The following is a 19839-nucleotide window of genomic DNA, read 5'->3' on the forward strand; positions in this document are numbered from 1 at the left end:
CCCTGACCAGGGATCGAAACTGTGCCCCCCCGCAGTGGAAGCTCAGAGTCCTAACCACTGGACCATCAGGGAATTCCCAGCCCCAGGTCTTTTATCTTGCTTCTCTGCTATCCTCAGCACATGGCTACAATTCTCAAAGTCATCTCCAGGTCCCAAGTAGCTACTGGAGTTCCAATTATCACATCTGCATTCCAGGCAGAATGCAGGATGAAGCAGAGAGGACAGAACTAACCTTCACCAATATTGTTTCTATTTCAAGGAGCATTTTTAGAAATCCCTTCCAAGACCTTCTCCTTATATCTCATACCCTAAAATTAAGTCACACAGCCACACCATATGTGCAAGGGAGGCTGGAAATATTGCCTTTTAGCTGGGCTCATCGCCATCTAAAGTAAAACTGGGTTTCTGGTATTGAGGAGGGGAGAATGGATAGTGGTTGGTGGGCCATTAGTGGCTGAGGTGTTAGAGCAGGATGATGGAAGAGGGAAATCTTCCCTATGGGGAGGAGCTGGAGTCACACATTGCCCCCCTGCCTCCTGCAGCCTCCTTGAATGTTTGGGCACCACGGAGTTTTCCACCTAAGTTGCTTCTGAACAAAGGTTTGACTTCACCCCCTGTGAGGCAGTGGGCTGATGCACAGGGAAAGCTCTGGTCTCTAACTCCACCCTCCCCATGTGGCCAGCAGGCAGCTGGAATTTTGCTAAAAATCCTAATATGCAGCCCTGAGCTTGTCACTTCCCTGCTCAACCACCTTCCGTGGCTCCTGTTTGCCCCAGTTTAAGGGCAATCCCCCAGTTAAGGGATTGGTGTTGAAGGCCTCAGCTGCCTCTTCCACAGCTCTGCTTCCACCCTTGCTTCATGCCCTGCACCCAAGCCTTTGTGCAGGCAGCTCCCACTGCCCAGAGCACCCTTCGCCTTGTCTCTGCCTGGGGGAATCCCACCCATTCTCAGCACTCTTCTAGGGCCACCACTGGCCCTTATGGTGCCTTTGCATGGATTAGAAAAGGGTGCCCTTTATCCAGGTGGATGCAGCTTCATGCCAGGGCTTGAGGAGTGGCCCACAGGTGGGATTCCACCCACACTTACCTCTTGCATAGTGAACACCTTGCACAGCTGTACAGGAAGATGTCACTTCCAAGGACCACTCGAGCTCCACCACTGGGGGAGGCCCTTCCTTTGCCCTCTTCTGTCTTCAGACCCCATGCCCTGGTTTGGGGCTGGCTGTTTCCAGCTTTGCGTCCTCTGACCTGCTCAGTGCCCATTCCCTCAGATCCATGACACCAACAGCCATCGGGGGAACTGAATTTGCGCCACAGGCCATACCTCTTTCTTCCCACTTTGGGGACCAGCCACACTGCCTTAGCCCTCAGCACACCCAGCAGCAGAATGGAAACGGCTGCTGGGCTGGAAGAGGGGCCACTTGGACAGTCTCTTAGAAGCGACCCAGACACCGGTCGGTTGGAGTCAGCTGCTCAGAGCAACCCAAATCTGAGTCTCAGAGACCCCAGGCCAGGCAGGGAGCTCACCCTCTCCTGGGGGTCTGCAGCCCCACCCTGCATCCCCTCCCAGACCCAACACGGCCCATTGTGTTCGTTGTGGTGGCCCTGAACCCACCACCCAGGAATGCACGTGAGAAGACCTTCCATTTCATACCTTTTATTTTATCTGCATCTTCTCTGCCTCCTCCCTCCCCCACCGGCCCATGAGAGGGGATGGAAGCCCCAGTTGGAAGGGGAGGGACTACTCTCTCCTCCCTGGGGGAGGGCTGGTGTCCCCTGGGCCAGGCCCCAGGGACGGGGGAAGCAGGGGCCTCCATGGCAGAGCAAGGGCATCGTCCAAGAGCCTGTGGCCGGGGCCGAGGCCCCTCGGATGCCCGGTAGCCCTGAGCCCCGTGGGTCATCAGGAAGGTAAAGAGCAGAGAAGTCAGGGGGCGATGAGAGGACACAGCCTGGAAGGCGTGTGCGCGGCTGACAGAGGCGGACGTGGACTTCTGGGGCCAGGAGCAGAGATCAGGGAATATGGAATTGAGATGGGGCCCTGGGAGGGAACCCCGGGTTACAGGGGTGACTGGATGTGCAGGGGAGGGTGGACCAGGGAAAACAGGGGGGGTGGGGGGTGGGACAGGGCTGTGCTCCAAGAACCAGGCTCCTGGTAGAGGGGCCGCGCCACAGGGTCTGATCAGGGACTGGCCCTGAGCAGAGGCCAGAGGGCAGGCAGGGACGGACCTGTCAGGGAAGGAGGACGGGGACTTTGGGAGGGTAGTGGGGCCGAGGCCGTGGTGCTGCCATAGCCGGCTCTTCAGGTTCATGGATGCCAGCCCAGCTGGGTGGCCCCAAACCACTGATTTGTGCTTCTGGGTTGCTCGAGGGCCCCCGACGTGGCTTCAGCCATGCAGGGAAGAGTCCCTAGGCAGCCCTCTGCTGCAGGCAACAGCTGTCCCCGGGACTCCTCCCCCAGCCCAGGCTTTCTGGAAACTTCCTTCCCTGCGCAGCCTGAGAGGCCCCCAAGCTAGATCGTCCGCCATCGCAGGGGGTGGGACGTGGTGGTGGTGGTGGAGGGGAGCCATGCTGGGACGGTTCGTAGACCCAACCGCGGTGGTGTCCCTCCGCCCCCCAAATGACCGCGGGTCCCTGCATGTTAGCCTGTCTAAGGGCTCCAACCCCACCCCATCCCTTGTGTGCTGGTCTGTCTTCCCTCCTGTTTTGGATAACAGTTACTCAGGCGTGGAAGCCCCGTGGTGGGATGGTGGGGAGAGGGCCAGTCTGGGGGCCGCGGGGGTCTCAGAGCGCACCCTGCCCGTCCCCCTGGCAGCCACTGTCACCGTGGACGATGAGCACCGGGAAGTAAAGGGCGTCCTCATAGCACGGTGGGCTTTCCAGGGGCTCCGTGTCCTCCCCACGGCGCCCCAGCGGCCCCCCGCTTAGGCTTCGGAAGACTCCCGGTGTGGCGCGGCCCCCGGCTCCCAGCGAGAGGCGGCTGCGGCTAAAAGGCAGGCGGGGCCCGCTGGGCCGGGCGGGGGGCAGCGAGTTGCTGCTGACGGAGCGGCGGCAGCGCTGACAGCCACGGAGGTAGGCGCCCGAGCTGGCGCCCATGACCACGGCCTCTGAGTAGCTGGGCACCAGCTGCCGGTTGGAGCAGATGTGCCACTCGAGCTCAGTGAAGTCCACCGTGGCCACACGGGAGAGCGGGGGCCCGCTGGGCCCGGCCCCGGGGGCGGGCGAGCTGGCGCCGAAGAGCTTCTCCACCTGGTAGTGCACGTGGGCCGTGCCGTAGGCCGCCACGACGCGCAGCGGCCAGGACAGCGTGGCCGCCGACACCAGCCAGAAGACCCAGGCGCGCGCGTACCACGGCGGGCTGCGAGGGTCGGCGAAGACCATGAGGGACTCGCGGAAGTCCACGTCCTTCAGGTGCATGCCCTCCCGGGCCTCCAGGTAGTCATCCAGGCCCTCGTTGGCGCTGAAGAAGCGGGCCCGCTGGGTGAGGTACGAGGCCTCGGCCTCGGCGCTGCCGAAGCTGAAGCACTTGGTGAAGCGCAGCCGCGTGGCCGCGTGGTCGGCCAGGCCCACGAGCTCCTTGGAGACGTCGCGGACGCCGTGGGCCGAGTAGTCGAACTCGCCCCGAGCCGAGCGGCTGTCGGCCCTCTCGTGGTAGACCTGCGTGGTGGTGTAGGCGTCGCCGTTGCGGTAGCGGGTGATCTGGCGGGTGCGCCGCACGTAGTGGTAGCTGGTGGCCTTCCACCAGACGCAGGGCGGCGCCTGCTGCAGCCGGCGGATCAGGGCGAGCACGGTGTTGGCGTCGGTGCGCGGCGCCTGGCAGGAGCGCACGTGACAGTGCCAGCACTCGGCCAGGTAGAGGAGGTAGAGGAGGGAGACGAAGGCCAGTGGGATGTACAGGTAGCCATCCGAGCAGGGGCTGGCTGGGTAGGTGGGCGGCGGGCCCCCAGCCCCCTGGGCCAGGGCCGCCTCGGGCCCCAGGACCAGCCGCGGCACCGTGGCCAGGCGACACCAGGCCACCACGGCGCCGCAGGCGTGGATGAGCAGCGTGAGGAGCAGGCACTTCCAGTGCGACTCGCGGCACAGGGAGCTTCCCAGGGACTGTTTCAGGGGCCGCTGCTGCGGAGTGGGCAGAGAGAGGAGAGGCGTGGGTCAGCCCGCGGCCGTCCGCTGTGCCTGCTGCTCTGCTGAAGACCCTTGAAGGAGGTGGTGCTGTGCCCCCACTTTACACAGGAGGAAACTGAGGCTCTGAGGGACGGGGCAACTTGCTCCAGGCCTCACCCTTCTAGCCAACTGACAGTCGAGCTGCAGGACTCAAACCCAGGCCTCTCTGCCCCAAGCCTATCCTCCACTGTGCCCTGTCATCTCTCGGTCAGGGGCATGTAGGATAAAATAGACCCATCTCTGCCAAAAGAGGAGAGGACCCCCCTCTCCCCCACGACTGGCCACTGAGAAAACTGAGCTCTGGTCCTGACTTTGCTCCCGATTTGCTGTGTGATTGGGGCCATATCCCTGCCCTCTCTGGGCACTGATTCCTGGACCTGGTGGTGTGGGAAGCCAGGGTGGCAGGGGTCCTAGGGGTGAAGAGCATGGGCTTAGGAGCCCAGGATTGGGTGCTGGCTCCACCACTCACTGTATGACTTGGGCTGTTCCCTCATCCTCTTTGGACCTCAACTTCCTCCTCTGTAAACTGGGGTTGTTGTGAGGATTCAACGAGATCATAATGTGTGAAGATCTTAGCACAGGGTCTGGCCATGGGAATAAATATTATTACCGTCACCCTGCAACTCCCTCTAGTCCCTTGGTCTCGCTAGGGACAGCAGGAGACTTGGGCGAGGCTTTTAAGTAAACGAGAAAGAGGAAGAGGGGGAGAGGTGTGAGTCTGGGCGGTGGGGTGGGGAGCAGATGCAGTGCCGTCCTCCACTCCCCATCTGTGCTGGGGGGCGGGCGGGACACAGCTGCCGGGCAGCAGGGACCACTCCCTGGCTGGGCTGCCAGCCTGGCTCCCACCTCATCCCCAGGTGCCTAAGGAGAGAGAAGGCGGAAGAGAGAAGGGGTGACAAGGGGGAGAAGGAAGACGTGGTCTGGAGGAAGCAGCAGGGGGAGGTTAACGGGCCACCTTTTCCCCCACAGTCCCACCAGGCCGTGAGAAACCCAGGAGGAGAGGAACTGTCCCCATCCCAGCCCGGAGCAGCCGCCCACCAGAGGCATACCATTACCCTGACCTGCGGGGCCAGTGGGATGCACGTACCTTCATCCGCGACCCCCACCCCACCCCACCCCAAGTTCACGGAAGAACCCACCCACCGGGAATGTGACCGCTGCCTGTCTATCCAGCACGCAGCAGACCCTCACCAGAGCCCAGGGCGCAACCCCCCTCCCCCACTGTAACTTGGTGCACAGGTGCACACGCACCCCCTCCCCCAACCCACCCACACAGGACACACAGATGCACATAAATGTTACACATTCGCTGAAGTGCAGGGACACGGCAGCCCCTTACCTACCACGGTGCACATCCCCCCACCCCTACTGCGACCTGACACCCACACCCTACAGACTCTACCGGGAGAGACCCACACACCGCAGGATGATACACTCACATGCACTCACACGTGAGCACTTCACCCAAGCCAAGGGACCCACCAGACCCTCACCTGACTATAGGGCATGTATATCCCATTCAAGGTGTGCAGAGCACGCACTGACATTCACACACCCACAAGCACCCTCCGTCCACCGAAACACACACAGAGATCTACTCACCACCTACCACCCCCAACACCCGACACTGGGCCCTACAGCCCTGCAGACCCTCTTCCTGGCTAGGACTGAGGAGGGGCCATTCTGAGGGTCCCAACCAGCAGGATGGGCCCTGGGGCCTCACCTCAGGGAGAGGGAGAAGGGGTACCAGAGGCCACCTCCCTCCCTCTTTCCCCTCTTCCCTCCGCTCCCCGCCCCCCATGTCCCCGCTACCGCTGCTGCATTGCAGGCGCCGCCCGGGCACCTCGTGAGTGCCTGGGGGCCTGACCCCGGGGCTCTGGGGGTGAGGGGCAGCGCTGCAGAATGGGGCCGCGCAGGGGCCAGGTGCTGACGTCACAGGCGAGGCGGGATGAGGGGGCATCGGGGGCGGGAGTTGCCCCCCATCCCTTCCCAGACAACCCCACCCCTACCCCCACGTGGGCTCCTAGGCCCCAGGACCTCTTGCAGGACGCAAGCTACCCCAGTGACGTCATTGGCCACAGGGTCTCCGGACTTCCCTCCTCAGCCCCCGCCTTGGTGGTCGCCCCTTCCCTTGTCCCCCTCTTCCCGCTCCAGCCCCGGCCCCCACCACACAGAGCCGGTACCTCCTCCCGCAGCGGCTCGCCGTCCGGGATGAGCGCGGGCACCTCCCCGCCGTCGCCGCCACCGCCGCCCTCGGGCATGGTGTCCTGGCTGCTTGGGCGGCCCCCGCCCGGGCCCGGGGCATGATAGGGGGGAGCGCGGAGGGCTGCGACGCGGCCCCGGAGGGCGTCCGCTCGGCTCAGCGGCCGCGGAGGGAGTGCGCGGAGCTAGAGCCTGAGCGCGGCGGAGGCGTTGGCAGCCGCGGTGCCCGGCGCCCCGCCCTCCGCTGACCCCGCCCCCGCGGCACCCTCGGCGCCGCCGGCAGCGCCTGGCACCTCGGGCGCTGCCCCCGCCCCTGAGAAGCCCAGGATGGGTGAACGGACGCCTGGGTTCCCTTCCTGCCGCGATCGAGCTTGCGACCTTGGACGAGTCCTTGCTCTCTGGGGCCTGAGCCTCCCCTGCTGTAAAATGAATCTCGAAGGGGGTGGGTACCCGCGGGGTCCTATCTCTGAGTAGGCCCAGGCCTGAGCCCACCCAGACCCCACCCCTGAAGCCTCGCCTGCGGTGGTGGAGGGGGCAGTTACAGCCCTGAAAGCTGTGGTGAGCCTCGTTAGCTGGACAGAGGCGCTGGGTTCCACTTAGAGCAGGCAAGCAGGAGGCCAGGACACCCGGGGCCCTAGGCTTTGTGATCTTGAGTCAGCACCCTTCACCCCCAACCTCAGTTTTCCCACCGGAGAAATGGGCATGGAAAGGTGCTGGATTCAATGCACATTCATCATGCTGTACAGGCGAGTGGGATTTGTCCTGCATGAGAGGACCACCTCCCAGGTACTGGTGGCCCCAGTGCTGCTCTCTGACCCTCAGGGGCCTCAGACCTTCACATCTGCCCCTGGGCCAGGGCCTAGCCCCCAAGGTAGACAATCAGTGGGTGGGACATAGGGAGCAGCAATGCTAGGTGGGGTTTGTTTTGTGATTTTTTTTTTTTCCCCAAAGAGCAACTCAAAGACCATTCTGTTCAACACCCCTACCCATTTAAAGATGAAGTAACCGAAACGGTAGAGAGAAAAAAGGACTGAACCAGAGTTTCATCCATTTAAAAAAAAAATTATTAGGCGCAGATGTTTATTAGGTGTCTTCTATATACAAGTACTGTGAAGCATTCACAAGCATCGTGAAGACAAGTGTAGAAGTGGAGAATGACACAGGCCCTGTCCTCATGGAATTTACATCCAGGGCAAACTACTGCACCCAGAGGGAGCCTAGAGCCTGGCCTCCGGCCTCCATCCCAAGCCAGGACTCTTCCCTCTGTCTCTCTGAGAGGCACAAGTTGAACTGACTCTTAAAGGATAATTAGGTTTTGGACAAGTGGATATGAGGGGGAAGGGCATCCCAGGTGGAGGGGATTTCTGGGCAAAGGCACTGCAATTGGACCATGTGGATTGAGTTCGGAGAGCAGGAAGGTCACCTGGTGTAACTGGACACTGGGTAGCTAACTAGAGGCAGGTCGAAGAGGACCTGATCTTGGTCTGTAGAAAGTGGTGGCTGGAGGTCTGTGTGAAGGGAGGCCCCGAAGACTGTCTCCGGGAAAGGTGGGAATGAGAGAAAGGTGGAGAGAAAGGAGCCCCTGAGGTCATGAGTGAGGCTTGGGGGTCTCACTTCGAGATGACAGCAGGGCTGGCAATGACTCAGGAGTTGCAACCATGCTTCAGGAGGCGAATCGGCACACCTCCACCCACAAATCATCTGGACCACGGGAGAGTCGACGGGACAAGCCTGGTGCAGGATCCTATCCCAACTATTACCACCCAATTTCTGGGACTTCAGACCCGGACCTCGGTTTTTCAATACATGTAATGTGTGTGTGTGTGTGTGTGTGTGTGTGTGTATCGAGAGCCCAGGTGTGTGTGTGTGTGTGTGTGCGTGTGTGTGCGTGTGTGTGTGTGTGTGTGTATCGAGAGCCCAGGTGTGTGTGTGTGTGTGTTTGTGTGTATCGAGAGCCCAGGCCCTCGGAGTCTGCAGGATGGCGGCAGTGGCTGTAGGGAATTTCAGCACCAGACGGAGGACAGCACCCGCGCGGAAAGGAGTGGTGGGAGGCGGGAGGTGGAGTCAACATCCTGGAGCTCGCTGGGCCGCGCAGTCACTGCTCGGCCCGGCCTCCTACCAGCACCCCACCCCACCCCACCCCCGCCCCGGCTGCCCGAGCTCCGCGCCAGTACTGGGGGAAGTATGGAGGACGGGGAAGGAAAGCTAGCATTGAGAAGGAGGGGAAAGAGCCCCGAGGAACAGGGCTTGGTCACAGCCCCACCGTCCCACTCCCTCTTGGAGCACGTCCCGCGAGCGACACTTCATTCCCGCACTCCAGCCGCCGCCAGCCTCCGCCGGGTCTTCTACTGCTGTAGTCGTGGCAGGTAGAGCGTCAAGTGCTCCACTGCGCAGGCGCGGAAATACTTCTCAATCTCCTCCTACTTTCACCCTTCTATTGGCTGCTCCGCCGCGAACTAACAACCTCACTATCCAATCCGAGAGAGCCTCAAGTTGCTCCGCCTATTCCCCCGCCCGGAAGTTGGTTAGTGCCGAATCCGTTTCGGCGAGGGCACGCCAGTAACCAATTGGGAGAGGGGATGGGCAAGCCGGCGCCGCCGAGGAGCCAATGGCAGGCGGCAGAGGATGACGCTGCGGACATGCTGTTGTCGTCGGACAGGATGGGGACGTGTCTGGCTGCTCGGTAACCTCGGTCGGTGCCCAGGAAGCGAAGCAGCTGCCTCACTAGTATTCGTACCACGAGGCGACGCAGCAGGCCCTCGGAAAGAGCGAGCGTCTGGGCCATGGCTTATCACTCGGGCTACGGAGCCCACGGTGCGTGGGGCGCGGGGTGGGCGGGGGCGCGGGCCGACCGGCCCGAGGAGTGTCGGCTGCGCGGCCCGCTCACCCTGAGGGAGAGGGGCGGCCGTGACCGCTGCCCAGGGCGGCGGATGTCATTCGGATTCCTGCCCCGTGAGACTCTGCAACGCGTCCCGGACTTCGCCCTCTCGGCCCAAACCTGAGATCAGATCGGGCGGTGACAGCACTGCTGGGATCCCCCGTGCCCGACTCGGGCATGAATGGGGTTTGCCTCCCAAACTTCCTTTCCCTGTCATGACCCTGGTAGAGTTTCTCACCACTTCCCAGGGCCTCCGCGTACCCAGCCGTCGCCTTTCCCACCCTTGTTCATGCGGGGATGCCCTGCCAATTGTCTTCACCTAGCAAATTCAGTCTCCAAGGCTCAGTTCAGAGATCAGTACCCTTGAGGAGGCCCCCAGGAACCCTCAGACGGGTACCCACTTCCAGGGGCTGCCTCAGCTCTTTCTTTGCCCACATTTAGCACCTCTCCAAAAGGATCCCTCATCAAAGTTCTGTCTGGGTCAGCTACTCCTCATCCAGCTGGTTTCCCTCACTGATTGCTTGGTGCTCCCAGGACCCATACAGGGCTGCCCAGCCTGGGGAAGGGGCAGTGGTTTGGGCTCATGCTTGGTATTTCTGTCACCTACTCTGGCACCTACAAACCCACAGGCTCCAAGCACAGGGCCCGGGCAGCTCCAGATCCCCCTCCCCTCTTCGATGACACAAGCGGTGGTTACTCCAGCCAGCCAGGGGGATACCCAGCCCCAGGAGCCGACGTGGCCTTCAATGTCAACCACTTGATTGGGGACCCAATGGCCAACATGGCTATGACCTATGGCAGCTCCATCGCATCCCATGGGAAGGACATGGTGCACAAGGAGGTGTGGCCCACCCCCAGGGCAAGGGTGGCAGGATTTCTGGCCAGGGCTGGGGCATCACGGGATCCCACCTAATCCTCACAGCAGCCCTCAGGGAAGGAGCACATAGAGGAGCACCCCGAGGTTTGAGGGTGCAGCTTGCCCACAGCCTCCTCTCTCCCCTCCCAGCTGCACCGTTTTGTGTCTGTGAACAAACTCAAGTATTTTTTCGCTGTGGACACAGCCTATGTGGCCAAGAAGCTAGGGCTACTGGTCTTCCCCTACACACACCAGGTGAGCTGCCTACCAGGTGAGCTGGTGGACCCCCTTGCCTCCCTCATCCTGCCCCAGAGTCTGGCCCCCAGGTCTCAACCCCCTTCTTTCCTCTCTTGTCTTTTCCTCCTAACCTGGCTGCTGCTGCCACCACCAGAACTGGGAAGTGCAGTACAGTCGTGATGTGCCTTTGCCCCCGCGGCAAGACCTCAACGCCCCCGACCTCTATATCCCCAGTGAGTCTTTGACCTGGGCTAGGGGTTATGGGGGGACTTGTGCCTTGAGGCGCCAACGAGAAGAGAGATGCTCATGTGTTGGTTCAGCATCTGCTCTTGGTGCTTTTGTGTCTGGCTTTTTGTGGTGTCCCTAGATGCCAGGTAGACCAGGTAGACAGAGTGGGGTGACCAGTAAGCAGCTTCCTGGGTGTACTCTCAGGGTACTCCCTTTTGAGACCTTCCTGCCACTTGACTTAGACCATGTCCCTCCCCAGCCTGGAGCCTTGGGTTTAGACCTGGCCCTGCAACTTCCAGCTATGGGACCTCAGGTGGCTACTTTCATGCTCCTGAAAAACTGGAATAACAACAGTTCCTACCACAGAGGACTGTTGTGGAAATTCAGCGAAGGGCTGTGTGTGCTCAGCCAGCACGTGGCACACAGGAAGCACGCAGTAACATTAGCTGTTATCACTGTTATTACTTGTCCTCCAAGGCCTGCTCCAGTATCCCCTTCTTTGAGGAGGTGGTCACTCCCTTCTGGGTTCCCACAACTGCCTGTCTACATGGCATGGGTCAGGCCGCCCACACTGTGCAGTGGCTGCCAGACTCTGCATCTGACTTCTCTCTGTCCTGGGGCCTGCACAAGGCGAGGCCCCTGGTGGACACGCTGGAGGAGGGGTGAGTATGCCCGGGCCAGCCCTCAGAGGGGCTACCAGGAGGGCAGCCAAACAGCCCAGTTGCCCTGGGAGAGACACAGGTTCTTCTTCCCTCCTTCATTTTGTTGCCCTCTCATAGTCACTGTGTAAGGCAGGAACTGCCATCCCTGTTTTACGCGTTGAAGCCAAGGCTCAGAGAGATTTGAGTATCTTTGAGGATACACAGCTTATAGGTGGTAGAGTTGGTTTGCTGTCTCCAGACACTGTGCCCTCTTGTGGGCACGTCAGTTCTGGTGCTTGAAGGGGGCAGAGGACAGGACTGAGGAGTTGAAATTGCTGTGAAAACCCAGCTGCCATCTGAGCTTTTGTGAGAATAGCAGAGGTAACTCTGGCCTGTGATGTAGTTTCTGAGACACAGCAGGAAACTTTGGTGAGTTTCCTAGTACAGGGACGGGGAAGGAGGTGGCTTGGTGGTCCTGAGAGAAGGGTCAGGTAGCATTTACACAGTGGGAGAGGGCTGAGCAGGAAGAGGCGTCCCAGGCAGGGCACTGGGGAGCTGAGTGTGGAGGTCGAGCACGTTGGGATATGCAGGGAAGGAAGTACGGGGGTGTCAGTGGCTCTGAATACCTAGTGGGGTGGCTCTGGTTGAGGAAACCAGGCTGATGACATCTCTCTGGCTCTTGGCAGCAATGGCCTTCATCACCTACGTGCTGCTGGCTGGGATGGCACTGGGCATTCAGAAGAGGTCAGTGCCAACCCCTTCCCCATTCCCACCACTTCTCCACTCCTGACTCCTCTCCTCACCTCCCTAGGGGATTTGTGCCAGCTCCCAAGTCCACCCGTGCCCCCAGTCTTGCACCTGCCACGGGATGGCTGGTTTGGGGCTCCCCTCACCCCACCCCCACACGGCCACAGGTTCTCCCCAGAGGTGCTGGGCCTGTGTGCAAGCACGGCGCTGGTGTGGGTTGTGATGGAGGTGCTAGCTCTGCTCCTGGGCGTCTACCTGGCCACCGTGCGCAGCGACCTGAGCACCTTCCACCTGCTGGCCTACAGCGGCTACAAATATGTGGGGTGAGCACCTGTGGGCCGAGCGGGAGGCTCGCCTGGGTCGGGGGTGCCTACCGCTCTGGGTTCCCGGCCTGCATAGCTATAGCCTCGAACTGTGACCCTGGACCCCCTCTAGCTCTTCTCTGCTAGAAGGAGCACCTGTTTTCAGCAGCCTCCTCAGGAACTGCGTAGTGTTGCTCAGGAGGTCAGGAATGTGTTGAGAGTCACCCTGGGAGCACAGGGGAGAGGGGTGAGCTGGGGTAGTGAAGGGGGTCTCAGATCCAGGTCCTAGGGCTGAGTTCTGGCCCTCCCAATTCATTTTGAGTCTAGGTCCCTGGGGGGGGACAGGTTGGGGGTAAAGGGCCCCGGTGATGGTAGGCGGGGTCTAGGCTGGGCTCTGGGGCAGTCTCAGGCCTGGACCCTTGGGAGGTCTCCAGCCTTCTCTTCCTCCCTCCCCCACCCCTGCCCGCTGCAGGATGATCCTCAGTGTTCTCACGGGCCTGCTGTTCGGCAGCGATGGCTACTACGTGGCGCTGGCCTGGACTTCATCCGCGCTCATGTACTTCATCGTGAGTCTGGGGCTGGCTCCTCTTCTCCTGGGGTCGGAGCTGGGGACAAGCTTCCCCTTCCCGGCCCAGCTTCAGCTCTCTCCTTTATTCCAGGTGCGCTCTTTGCGAACAGCAGCCCTGGGCCCCGACAGCATGGGGGTCCCGGCCCCCCGGCAACATCTCCAGCTCTACCTGACTCTGGGAGCTGCAGCCTTTCAGCCCCTCATGATATACTGGCTGACCTTCCACCTGGTCCGGTGACCCCCGGTCCCCACTGACACTGATTTTTCCATACATTGAAGATTTGGTTTCCTTGATTTCGTTTGAGCCTTGTTTCTGGGGCTTATGGGGGGACTTGCCAACACTTCTGGGCCTTTGCATTGCCCAGGGGACCAGGCTTGGGCTTTCTCGAAGGAGGGGGATCCAGGGAGGGCTCCCTGGAGTTGGTGGCCTTGATACTGCCTCGGAAGGCAGATGGAAGTGTTTCAGCAGAAATAGTTGTTTATCTGTGGCTGAGAAAGTGAGAATGGAAGTGGGCAGCTGCTAAGGAGACCTCAAAGGCCTCTGATCCATCTGAGGAGGTCCCTAGCGGGGTCTGTAGGCTAGTGGCGTGAGGCCAGCTGTGCTAAGGATTTAGCTCAGGACTGCCCCCTATACAGTCCCTTTCCCCCCATCTCCTCTTTAAGCCTTTTAGGAGCAGAACTGGGGCCCACGTGTTTGCAGTAGTTTATTCATATTTTGTCACAAATGGCCGGGGAGGGGGTGCCGGACTCCTCCAGGCAACATAGAAAATAGGTCCAAGAGACAGGGTGGCTGGGGTTGGGGCAAGGGGGGACAGGGAGGGGTCTGGAGGGAAAGCCTGGGGGAGGGGGGAGGGCAGACTAGGGGTGGGGCTGCCCCCCTGCTGAGCCTGCTCATTCCCGGTGTGGGTACCGCCCCACCTGCAGGGGGAGCCCCAGGGTGGGGGGTGGAGGGGGCGGCCCAGAACTTCCAGGGTCAAGCCCTGCCCCGTGGCAGGGCCTAAATGCCCTCTGAAGTGGACAAGGCTGGAGGTCCCGCCCCTTCCAGGACTGACTGCCATGCCCACAGGCTGGCAGAGGAGCTCCTGCCCCTATTTAGAGCTCTGCCCAGCCCTAGTCCAAGGGGAGGGGGCTCTGAAGGCGGGAAGTCCCCGCAGCAGCAGTTTGGGTGGGGGGGAGAGGAGGCTGGGGGCACCAGTGCCCCCTCCCTCCCCGGGGCTGAGGCCTCTGCGGCCCAGGGGCAGGGCTGGGGGTGCACAGGCGTCCGGTCCGTTCTGGGCTCGCTCCCTGGCCGGCTTCCCCCTTAAAAACTCACCAACGTATAAACCATACTGTGGGAAGACAAGGCAGTGAGCCAAGTCGCGAGCATGCCCGCTACTGGCCACCCACCCTGTCGCGCCCTAGGTTGCCCTCAGTCATCAAGGGCAAAGGGCAGGAACTTGGGGCCCAGCCATTCCTGGGGTTGGAGGGATGGTGCCTGGAGCATCCCTTCCCTGACTTCTGACCGCCATGGGCAGGACCTCACCTGTACAGGTAATAGAAGAAGGAGAGCAGGTAGAAGGCGAGTTTGCACCAGGACTCCTTCTGGCAGTAGTTGAGGATGTCAGCATTCATGATGGAGACTGCGTCATACATGACCTCAGAGCCATCCGCAGGACGGTGGAAGTACCTGGGGGGAGGGAGGGGCCTGAGTGCCCACCCTCAAGGCTCCCACCCACATCCTGCCCCGCTCTCCCATCTCACCCTCCCGAAGGCAGCTGCTACCCTCACCTCCAGAGGTGGTAGAAGAGGAGGGGGATGTTGAGGCCCAGGGTCACCCACTCTGCTGCACACAGAAACATCAGACAGAAGAGGCCGTGGATGGAGTATTCTGGGACCACCAGCTGGGGAGTGAGGGTGAGAGGTCAGTGGCCAGGTGCTAGGACAGATCCAAGCTTCAAGGGCACTTGGGAGGTGCCCACCCACCATCACCTCTGGGGACTGAAAGGGCTTCTAGCCTCCCACTCCCTCCCACGTGGCAGAGCAGATCAAACAGGCCGCAGAGGGGGAAGGCCCGGCTCTGGGTTACAGTGGCGCTGAGCTCGGCTAGGAGCCTCCTGCCCCTAGCCCTGACACTGACCTTCCTCAGGAGGCAGCAGATGCGTTCGATGTTTTTTAAACGCTCGCGCTGTAGGGAGAGGAAAAGACCGCAATGGTGGAGGTGAAGGAGCGGGCACTGGGGGCGCCCCGCCACCCTCCCACGCCCCCCACTCCCTGCACGTGGCCGCCAGGGGGCGCCAGAGCAGGCTCTGCGGCGTTTCCGGCGGCGCGGCAGGAAAGCAGCCGCGCCGTCCCCATAGCGACCGTCACCATGGAGGGATCTTCACCCGCGTCTCCATGGCAACGGCCCAGAGCCTGGCAACGGCCCAGAGCCTGGCAACGGCTGCCCCGCCAGGAGGAACCCGAGCCCTGAGCCCGAGCCAGGTGTTTGCTGGGGGCGGGGACAAAGCAGAGGAAGGGGCACGGCCACCATCCCCTCTACCTCCGTCTTCCTGTCCCCCCGCCGTCCTCCACCCGCGACATACGGCAAGACAGACGGACGGTCACACCTCGGCACAGCACATGTATCACTTACTGCCCGCGCTGGGTTCCCCTGGTCGATGGGGTTCTTGAAGTCGGTCCGCAGCTCGTCAAAGGCTATGATCTGGGGGAGGGGCGTGTGCCCGTCAGGGTTGGGGCAGCAGCTTATGGCCCCCCACGCATTCTTCTGTGGCATAAGATTCACACATGGGGATCGGACCAGATGGGACGTGCTGCAAAGGTGGAGAAACTGAGGCCCAGAGAGGGGTGGGGCCTGGCCCAAGGTCACACAACAATTTGGAATGGAACTCTAGTGCGCTGATGCCCGGTTCAGGACATGTCCACTACACCTCCATCCAAAACATCCCAAGAGATAGTGTCTTCTCCGCTGGGCCCTGTGCTGAACACTTGGGTCCCAGAAGCCTGGGACACCGCCCCTGCCCGGGAGGAACCCCAGACTTGGGAGAAAAACTGTGAACTACCTCCAGGGTGATCAGGGCTGTGGAGTGCAGGAAGAACCTGGGGTGGGTGCCTGATCCAGCATGGGGTGGGGATGGGGAGTTCAGGCTGGACTCTTGAGTAGGCGTTTGTCTGGTGAACAAATGCGGGAAAGGCAGTCTGAACAGCAGGAACAGCAGGTACAAAGGCAGAGGGTTGAAAGAATAAGGAACATTCAGGAAGCTGCAGGTTCTATATGGCTAAAGTGAAAGCGTGAGGCGAGCGGGAAGAAAGACGGGAATGGTGAAAGATGGGCTGGAGAGGTCAGCAGCGCCAGACGTGGGTGCCTTGTGAGGCCAGACCAGATGTTTGGACTTCAACACAGAAGTAAAGGGGAGCCATCGAGGGGTATAAAGCAGCAAAGCGGGGTGGTTAGGTTGATGTTTTAGGGTTGACCGATCAGGAAGTACAAACTGGTTAACGGTCCCAGCCAAGACATACATGATGCTTCCTCCATGCCAACAGGCTTTATGTTTATTAACTCATTTGATCCTTGCAACAACCTGATGACGTAGGTGCTGGTATTATCACTTCCGTTTTGCAGATGAGGAAACTGAGATAGATTAAATGACTTGTCCAAGGCCACATAGCTAGTTAGTGGCAAGCCAGGTTTCTAAACCCGTTAGATTCCAGAGTTAAAATTTGAACCACTTTACTACACTCAGGCTAGACCAGTCAGGGGACTATTGGAGTGTTGCGGCTGGGGCTTGGGGTGGGGGGGGAGGTATGGTGATCTGAGTGAAGAGAGGGACAGTGGGCATGGAGAGGTGGGGATGGATTCCAGAGCTATTTAGAAGCCAGACTCCAGAGGGCTTGAATGGCAGTGAAGTGGAGGCAAAGGGGCCCAAGGTGACTTTGGGTGTTGGGGCATCTGGCGGATGGAACTGTCCTCACTGGGATGGAGAACTCTTGGGGGGAGCAGGTGTTTGAGAGGATGATGGGACAGACCTGGGGAGAGCTGGCATGGGCGGAAGGCTGGCAGAGGAGACTTCAGGAGTCCCCTCCCCTGAGCACCAGCCCAAGGATGAGGCAGCGGGCCCACCACCCCCAAGCATCCCGGACCCCTTAAGACTCGAAGGGAGAGAACACGGGCTTCCTGGAGGGAGCTGGGGCCATCTGGAGCAGCCCCACCAACTCCCCATTGACTCTGGGCAGCCGCCTGCCTGTCAGGCACAGCAACAGGGTCCAGCAGGGAGCGGAAGGGTGCCTGCCGTCTGTCTGCCCCAGAGCTGGCACCACCAGCAGGCGGCGAGTGTTGCACCTCCCACCCCCCAGGCTGCCTGGCGCTGACTCAGCCCCCTGGAACAAACAATCCCCCACGGTGACAGCAGACACGCGTCACTCCCCACCAGGGTTGCCTAGCGACCAGTGGGGCCTAGGCTCAGGGTCTGTGGTGGGATCTGGGGTCCTGCCCTGGAAGGTTCTAGTTCTTACCAATTTGGATTGAGGACCACACCTCCTCTCCCCACCCGCGCACCCCTTGGCAAGCCTTGCTCTGGGCTTATATACACTCTGCTGTATATACAACAAGCCCACTTTACCGATGAGGAAACAGACTCAGGACAAGAGACTTGCTATGATCGCCCAGCTAAACAGCTGAGCGAACACAGTGCCTGACACGTAGTCGGTGCTCAATGAGTATTTTTTGAGAGCACTTGGGCCCTCTCTCCCAGCCTGGGAGCCCCAGAAGGGCGAAGCCTGAGTCTTATTCATCCTTGTCTCTCCCAAAGCCGCCCAGAGCCTGGTTCTCAGGAGCATCGACACAGGTGTGTTGGATGGAGGTCTGCTCTGAGGATCCCCTGAGGACAGGGACCCCCATAGAGGCTGTTGGAGGCCTCTGGGTGGGGAAGGGCCCAAAAAGGGGCTTCTTGAATTCCAGGAGCTTTCCTCCCAGGAGCTGGTTACCTCTGTGTGCCCAGCCCGTGACTCTCAATTCCTTCCAGTCCTCAGGACTCCAGCCCTCCTGCCACCACCCCACAGGATTGTCCAAGGCCCTGGGATGAGATAGGAGGCTCAGAGAGACCAAGATGGACCTAGGGGAGATGGAGGAAGGGAAAGAGAAACAGAGAAGGGGGCAGAGAAAAGAAAAAGCAACTGAGAGACCCAAAGAGAGAGAGAGAGGGCTGCAGATGGGGTGTGTGTGTCTGAAGGTGTCTATGGGGGCTCACTCCTCACACAGAAGGGGCGCAGTCAGAGTCCATGGAATCCTGATGTAAAAGAGACAGACAGCAAGGGGACAGCAGGGGATGATGAAGGGAGACTGATCAAGGGCCAGGGAAGACCACGGAGCAGGCAGGCAGCAGGTCCCAGGAAAAGAAAGGAGTGATGAAGTGGGAAGACCAAGAAAGAAGCAGGTGAGGCAATGGGGAGGAAGAGGAAGGAAGCGGGTATGGAGAGACTGGCGGGGGACAACACGATTATCAGGGAGGTGTGTGTTGGACGTACAAGCAGAGGATGCTGAGCTGAGCGGGCCAGGGCCAAGATGCACAGGCCGTGTGGAGGGGATAGGGTGGTGGCTGAAACCTCAGGGGACATAGGAGAAGAGAGGGCAGTAAAAGGGGTGGGGGGCAAGGGTCCCAAAAAATAAGCTGGAGGCTGATTGATAGTTCTGTAGTGAGTAGAAGGGAGACAGGCAGGGGACCACTGAGAAGGCCCCAGAGAGTGGGGGAGAGGGACCCTCTCTAAAGGGAGGCAATCAGGATAAGGGATGAGAAATGGACGTTTTGAAGAACCAGGTGTGAGGCAAGGCTGGAGAGAGAGGCAGACCAAAGGAAACAGGAGACAAAGAGGAAAGTGGGGGCAGGAAGAGGAGGAAAGCTGGAAAGTGGGGAGGAAACCTAGTGGGGGGAAGCCCGAACAAGAGGGGGTAGGGAAACCCAAGGTGAGCTGGTGGTCGGGGTTAGGTCTCTGGGGCTGCTTAGAGCCAATCACTGCTGGGTCAGGGAGTGGGGGTGGGGGGGCGGGAATAGAAAGGGTTAATGGGCTCTGCGATCTGTGGGTCCTGTAAACAGATGCAGTTGCCATAGCAACTGGCTCCATCACTCTGGCTGGAAAAACCCACAAAGGGGGTGGGGAGAGTAGACAGACAAACTGCCCGACGGACAAACGGGGGCGACTAGATGGCAAGGGGTTGGGGGGCGGGGGAATAGGAGGGAAAGGAACAAGAATCCCAGAATTCCGCCCCACACCCCAAGGCTGCCATGGGGCAGGGGAGGGGGGTCAGAGACCGACTGACATACCCACAGACAGTCGGGGTCGGCGGAGAAAGGGGGGGCCCCCCCGGGAAGGAAGCCGATGATGGGGGGTGTTTATGGGGCGAACAGAAGCCGACTGATGGGGGATAGCGGAGAGGAGGCTCCAAGTTCCTCCGGGCCCTGAGACCATCCGTCCGTCCCCCTCCTGCTCCCAGCGCCCCCTGGCCCCACTCCGACCCCAGCCCCAGCCCCAGCCCCAGCCCCAGCCCCAGCCCGGCCTTACGTGCCAGATGACAAAGAAGATGAGAGAGGCGCACAGCACCAGGGTGAGCATGTAGCAGAACGCGGCGAAGGTGAACGCCATGGCCCCCGCGCCGGGCGGCGGCCCGGGGGGCGCCAGCGCGGGGCCCGGGCGCAAGGGGACGCCCCCCCGGCCCGCGCTTAGGGCCGGCCGGGCATGGCCCGCAGGGCTCGGGCGCGGGCTCGGGGGACGCGGGCAGCGCGGCCGGGATCGGGGCCGCGGGGCCGTGGGGCGCGGGCCGGTGGGCTCGGGGGGCGCGTCCGCTGCCGGCTGCCCGGGCCCCAATCGCTCATCCTGCGATCCCTCGCCCGCGGCTCCCTTGCTCTCCAGCCCGCGAAGCCGGCGGGGCGGAGCCGGGGGCGGGGCCGCCGTGCGAGCAGCCTCGGGCGGGCGGGGCTGGGTCTCTGTGCGCCCCTCCGCCAGCGCTGCCCGGGCGCCACCCCCGCCCCAACCTCAGGGACACGTAAGCATGGA

General features: G+C 61.1%; 3 protein-coding genes across 6 annotated transcripts; 1 reads left to right on the forward strand and 2 right to left on the reverse strand.

The window, feature by feature from the left end:
* Positions 1-1640: 1640 nt before the first annotated feature.
* Positions 1641-6704, reverse strand: TMEM151A (transmembrane protein 151A). The gene is made up of 2 exons (XM_082342341.1): positions 6341-6704; positions 1641-4112 (listed from the first exon to the last, which is right to left on the reverse strand). The coding sequence occupies exons 1-2, from the start codon at positions 6416-6418 to the stop codon at positions 2781-2783; spliced, it is 1410 nt and encodes a 469-aa protein (XP_082198467.1). The 5' UTR covers positions 6419-6704; the 3' UTR covers positions 1641-2780.
* Positions 6705-8505: 1801 nt separating this feature from the next.
* Positions 8506-13110, forward strand: YIF1A (Yip1 interacting factor homolog A, membrane trafficking protein). Of its 3 annotated transcripts, XM_082342641.1 has the most exons (8): positions 8506-9173; positions 9867-10078; positions 10244-10348; positions 10485-10563; positions 11886-11943; positions 12114-12269; positions 12721-12814; positions 12908-13110. In XM_082342641.1, exons 1-8 carry the CDS (start codon positions 9143-9145, stop codon positions 13052-13054), a joined length of 882 nt encoding a protein of 293 aa, XP_082198767.1. In that variant the 5' UTR covers positions 8506-9142; the 3' UTR covers positions 13055-13110. The 3 variants fall into 3 exon arrangements, with proteins under 3 accessions (XP_082198767.1, XP_082198766.1, XP_082198765.1); XM_082342640.1 differs by lacking the exon at positions 11886-11943 and having other exon boundaries at positions 8913-9173; positions 12011-12269; XM_082342639.1 differs by lacking the exons at positions 8506-9173; positions 9867-10078; positions 10244-10348; positions 10485-10563 and adding an exon at positions 10576-11220.
* A 392-nt stretch (positions 13111-13502) lies between these two features.
* On the reverse strand, positions 13503-19722 carry CNIH2 (cornichon family AMPA receptor auxiliary protein 2). Of its 2 annotated transcripts, none has more exons than XM_082342644.1 (6): positions 19348-19722; positions 15428-15496; positions 14933-14980; positions 14584-14696; positions 14339-14482; positions 13503-14144 (listed from the first exon to the last, which is right to left on the reverse strand). In XM_082342644.1, exons 1-6 carry the CDS (start codon positions 19426-19428, stop codon positions 14117-14119), a joined length of 483 nt encoding a protein of 160 aa, XP_082198770.1. In that variant the 5' UTR covers positions 19429-19722; the 3' UTR covers positions 13503-14116. The 2 variants fall into 2 exon arrangements, with proteins under 2 accessions (XP_082198770.1, XP_082198771.1); XM_082342645.1 differs by having other exon boundaries at positions 15428-15605; positions 19348-19416.
* Between the last annotated feature and the right edge of the window lie 117 nt (positions 19723-19839).

Source organism: Balaenoptera borealis (assembly GCF_965194805.1).
Source record: "Balaenoptera borealis genome assembly, chromosome: 11".
Lineage (NCBI taxonomy): Eukaryota > Metazoa > Chordata > Mammalia > Artiodactyla > Balaenopteridae > Balaenoptera > Balaenoptera borealis.

Coding starts and splice junctions, on each gene's coding strand:
- TMEM151A (XM_082342341.1), bottom strand. CDS start 6,418: ATGCCCGAGGGCGGCGGTGGCGGCGACGGCGGGGAGGTGCCCGCGCTC. Junction 4,113..6,340: donor GCGAGCCGCTGCGGGAGGAG/GTACCGGCTCTG, acceptor CCCACTCCGCAG/CAGCGGCCCCTGAAACAGTC.
- YIF1A (XM_082342639.1), top strand. CDS start 10,698: ATGCCAGGTAGACCAGGTAGACAGAGTGGGGTGACCAGTAAGCAGCTT. Junction 11,221..11,885: donor GTGGACACGCTGGAGGAGGG/GTGAGTATGCCC, acceptor GGCTCTTGGCAG/CAATGGCCTTCATCACCTAC. Junction 11,944..12,113: donor GCACTGGGCATTCAGAAGAG/GTCAGTGCCAAC, acceptor ACACGGCCACAG/GTTCTCCCCAGAGGTGCTGG.
- CNIH2 (XM_082342644.1), bottom strand. CDS start 19,428: ATGGCGTTCACCTTCGCCGCGTTCTGCTACATGCTCACCCTGGTGCTG. Junction 14,483..14,583: donor CTCTTCTACCACCTCTGGAG/GTGAGGGTAGCA, acceptor CCCTCCCCCCAG/GTACTTCCACCGTCCTGCGG. Junction 14,145..14,338: donor TTCTTCTATTACCTGTACAG/GTGAGGTCCTGC, acceptor GTCTTCCCACAG/TATGGTTTATACGTTGGTGA.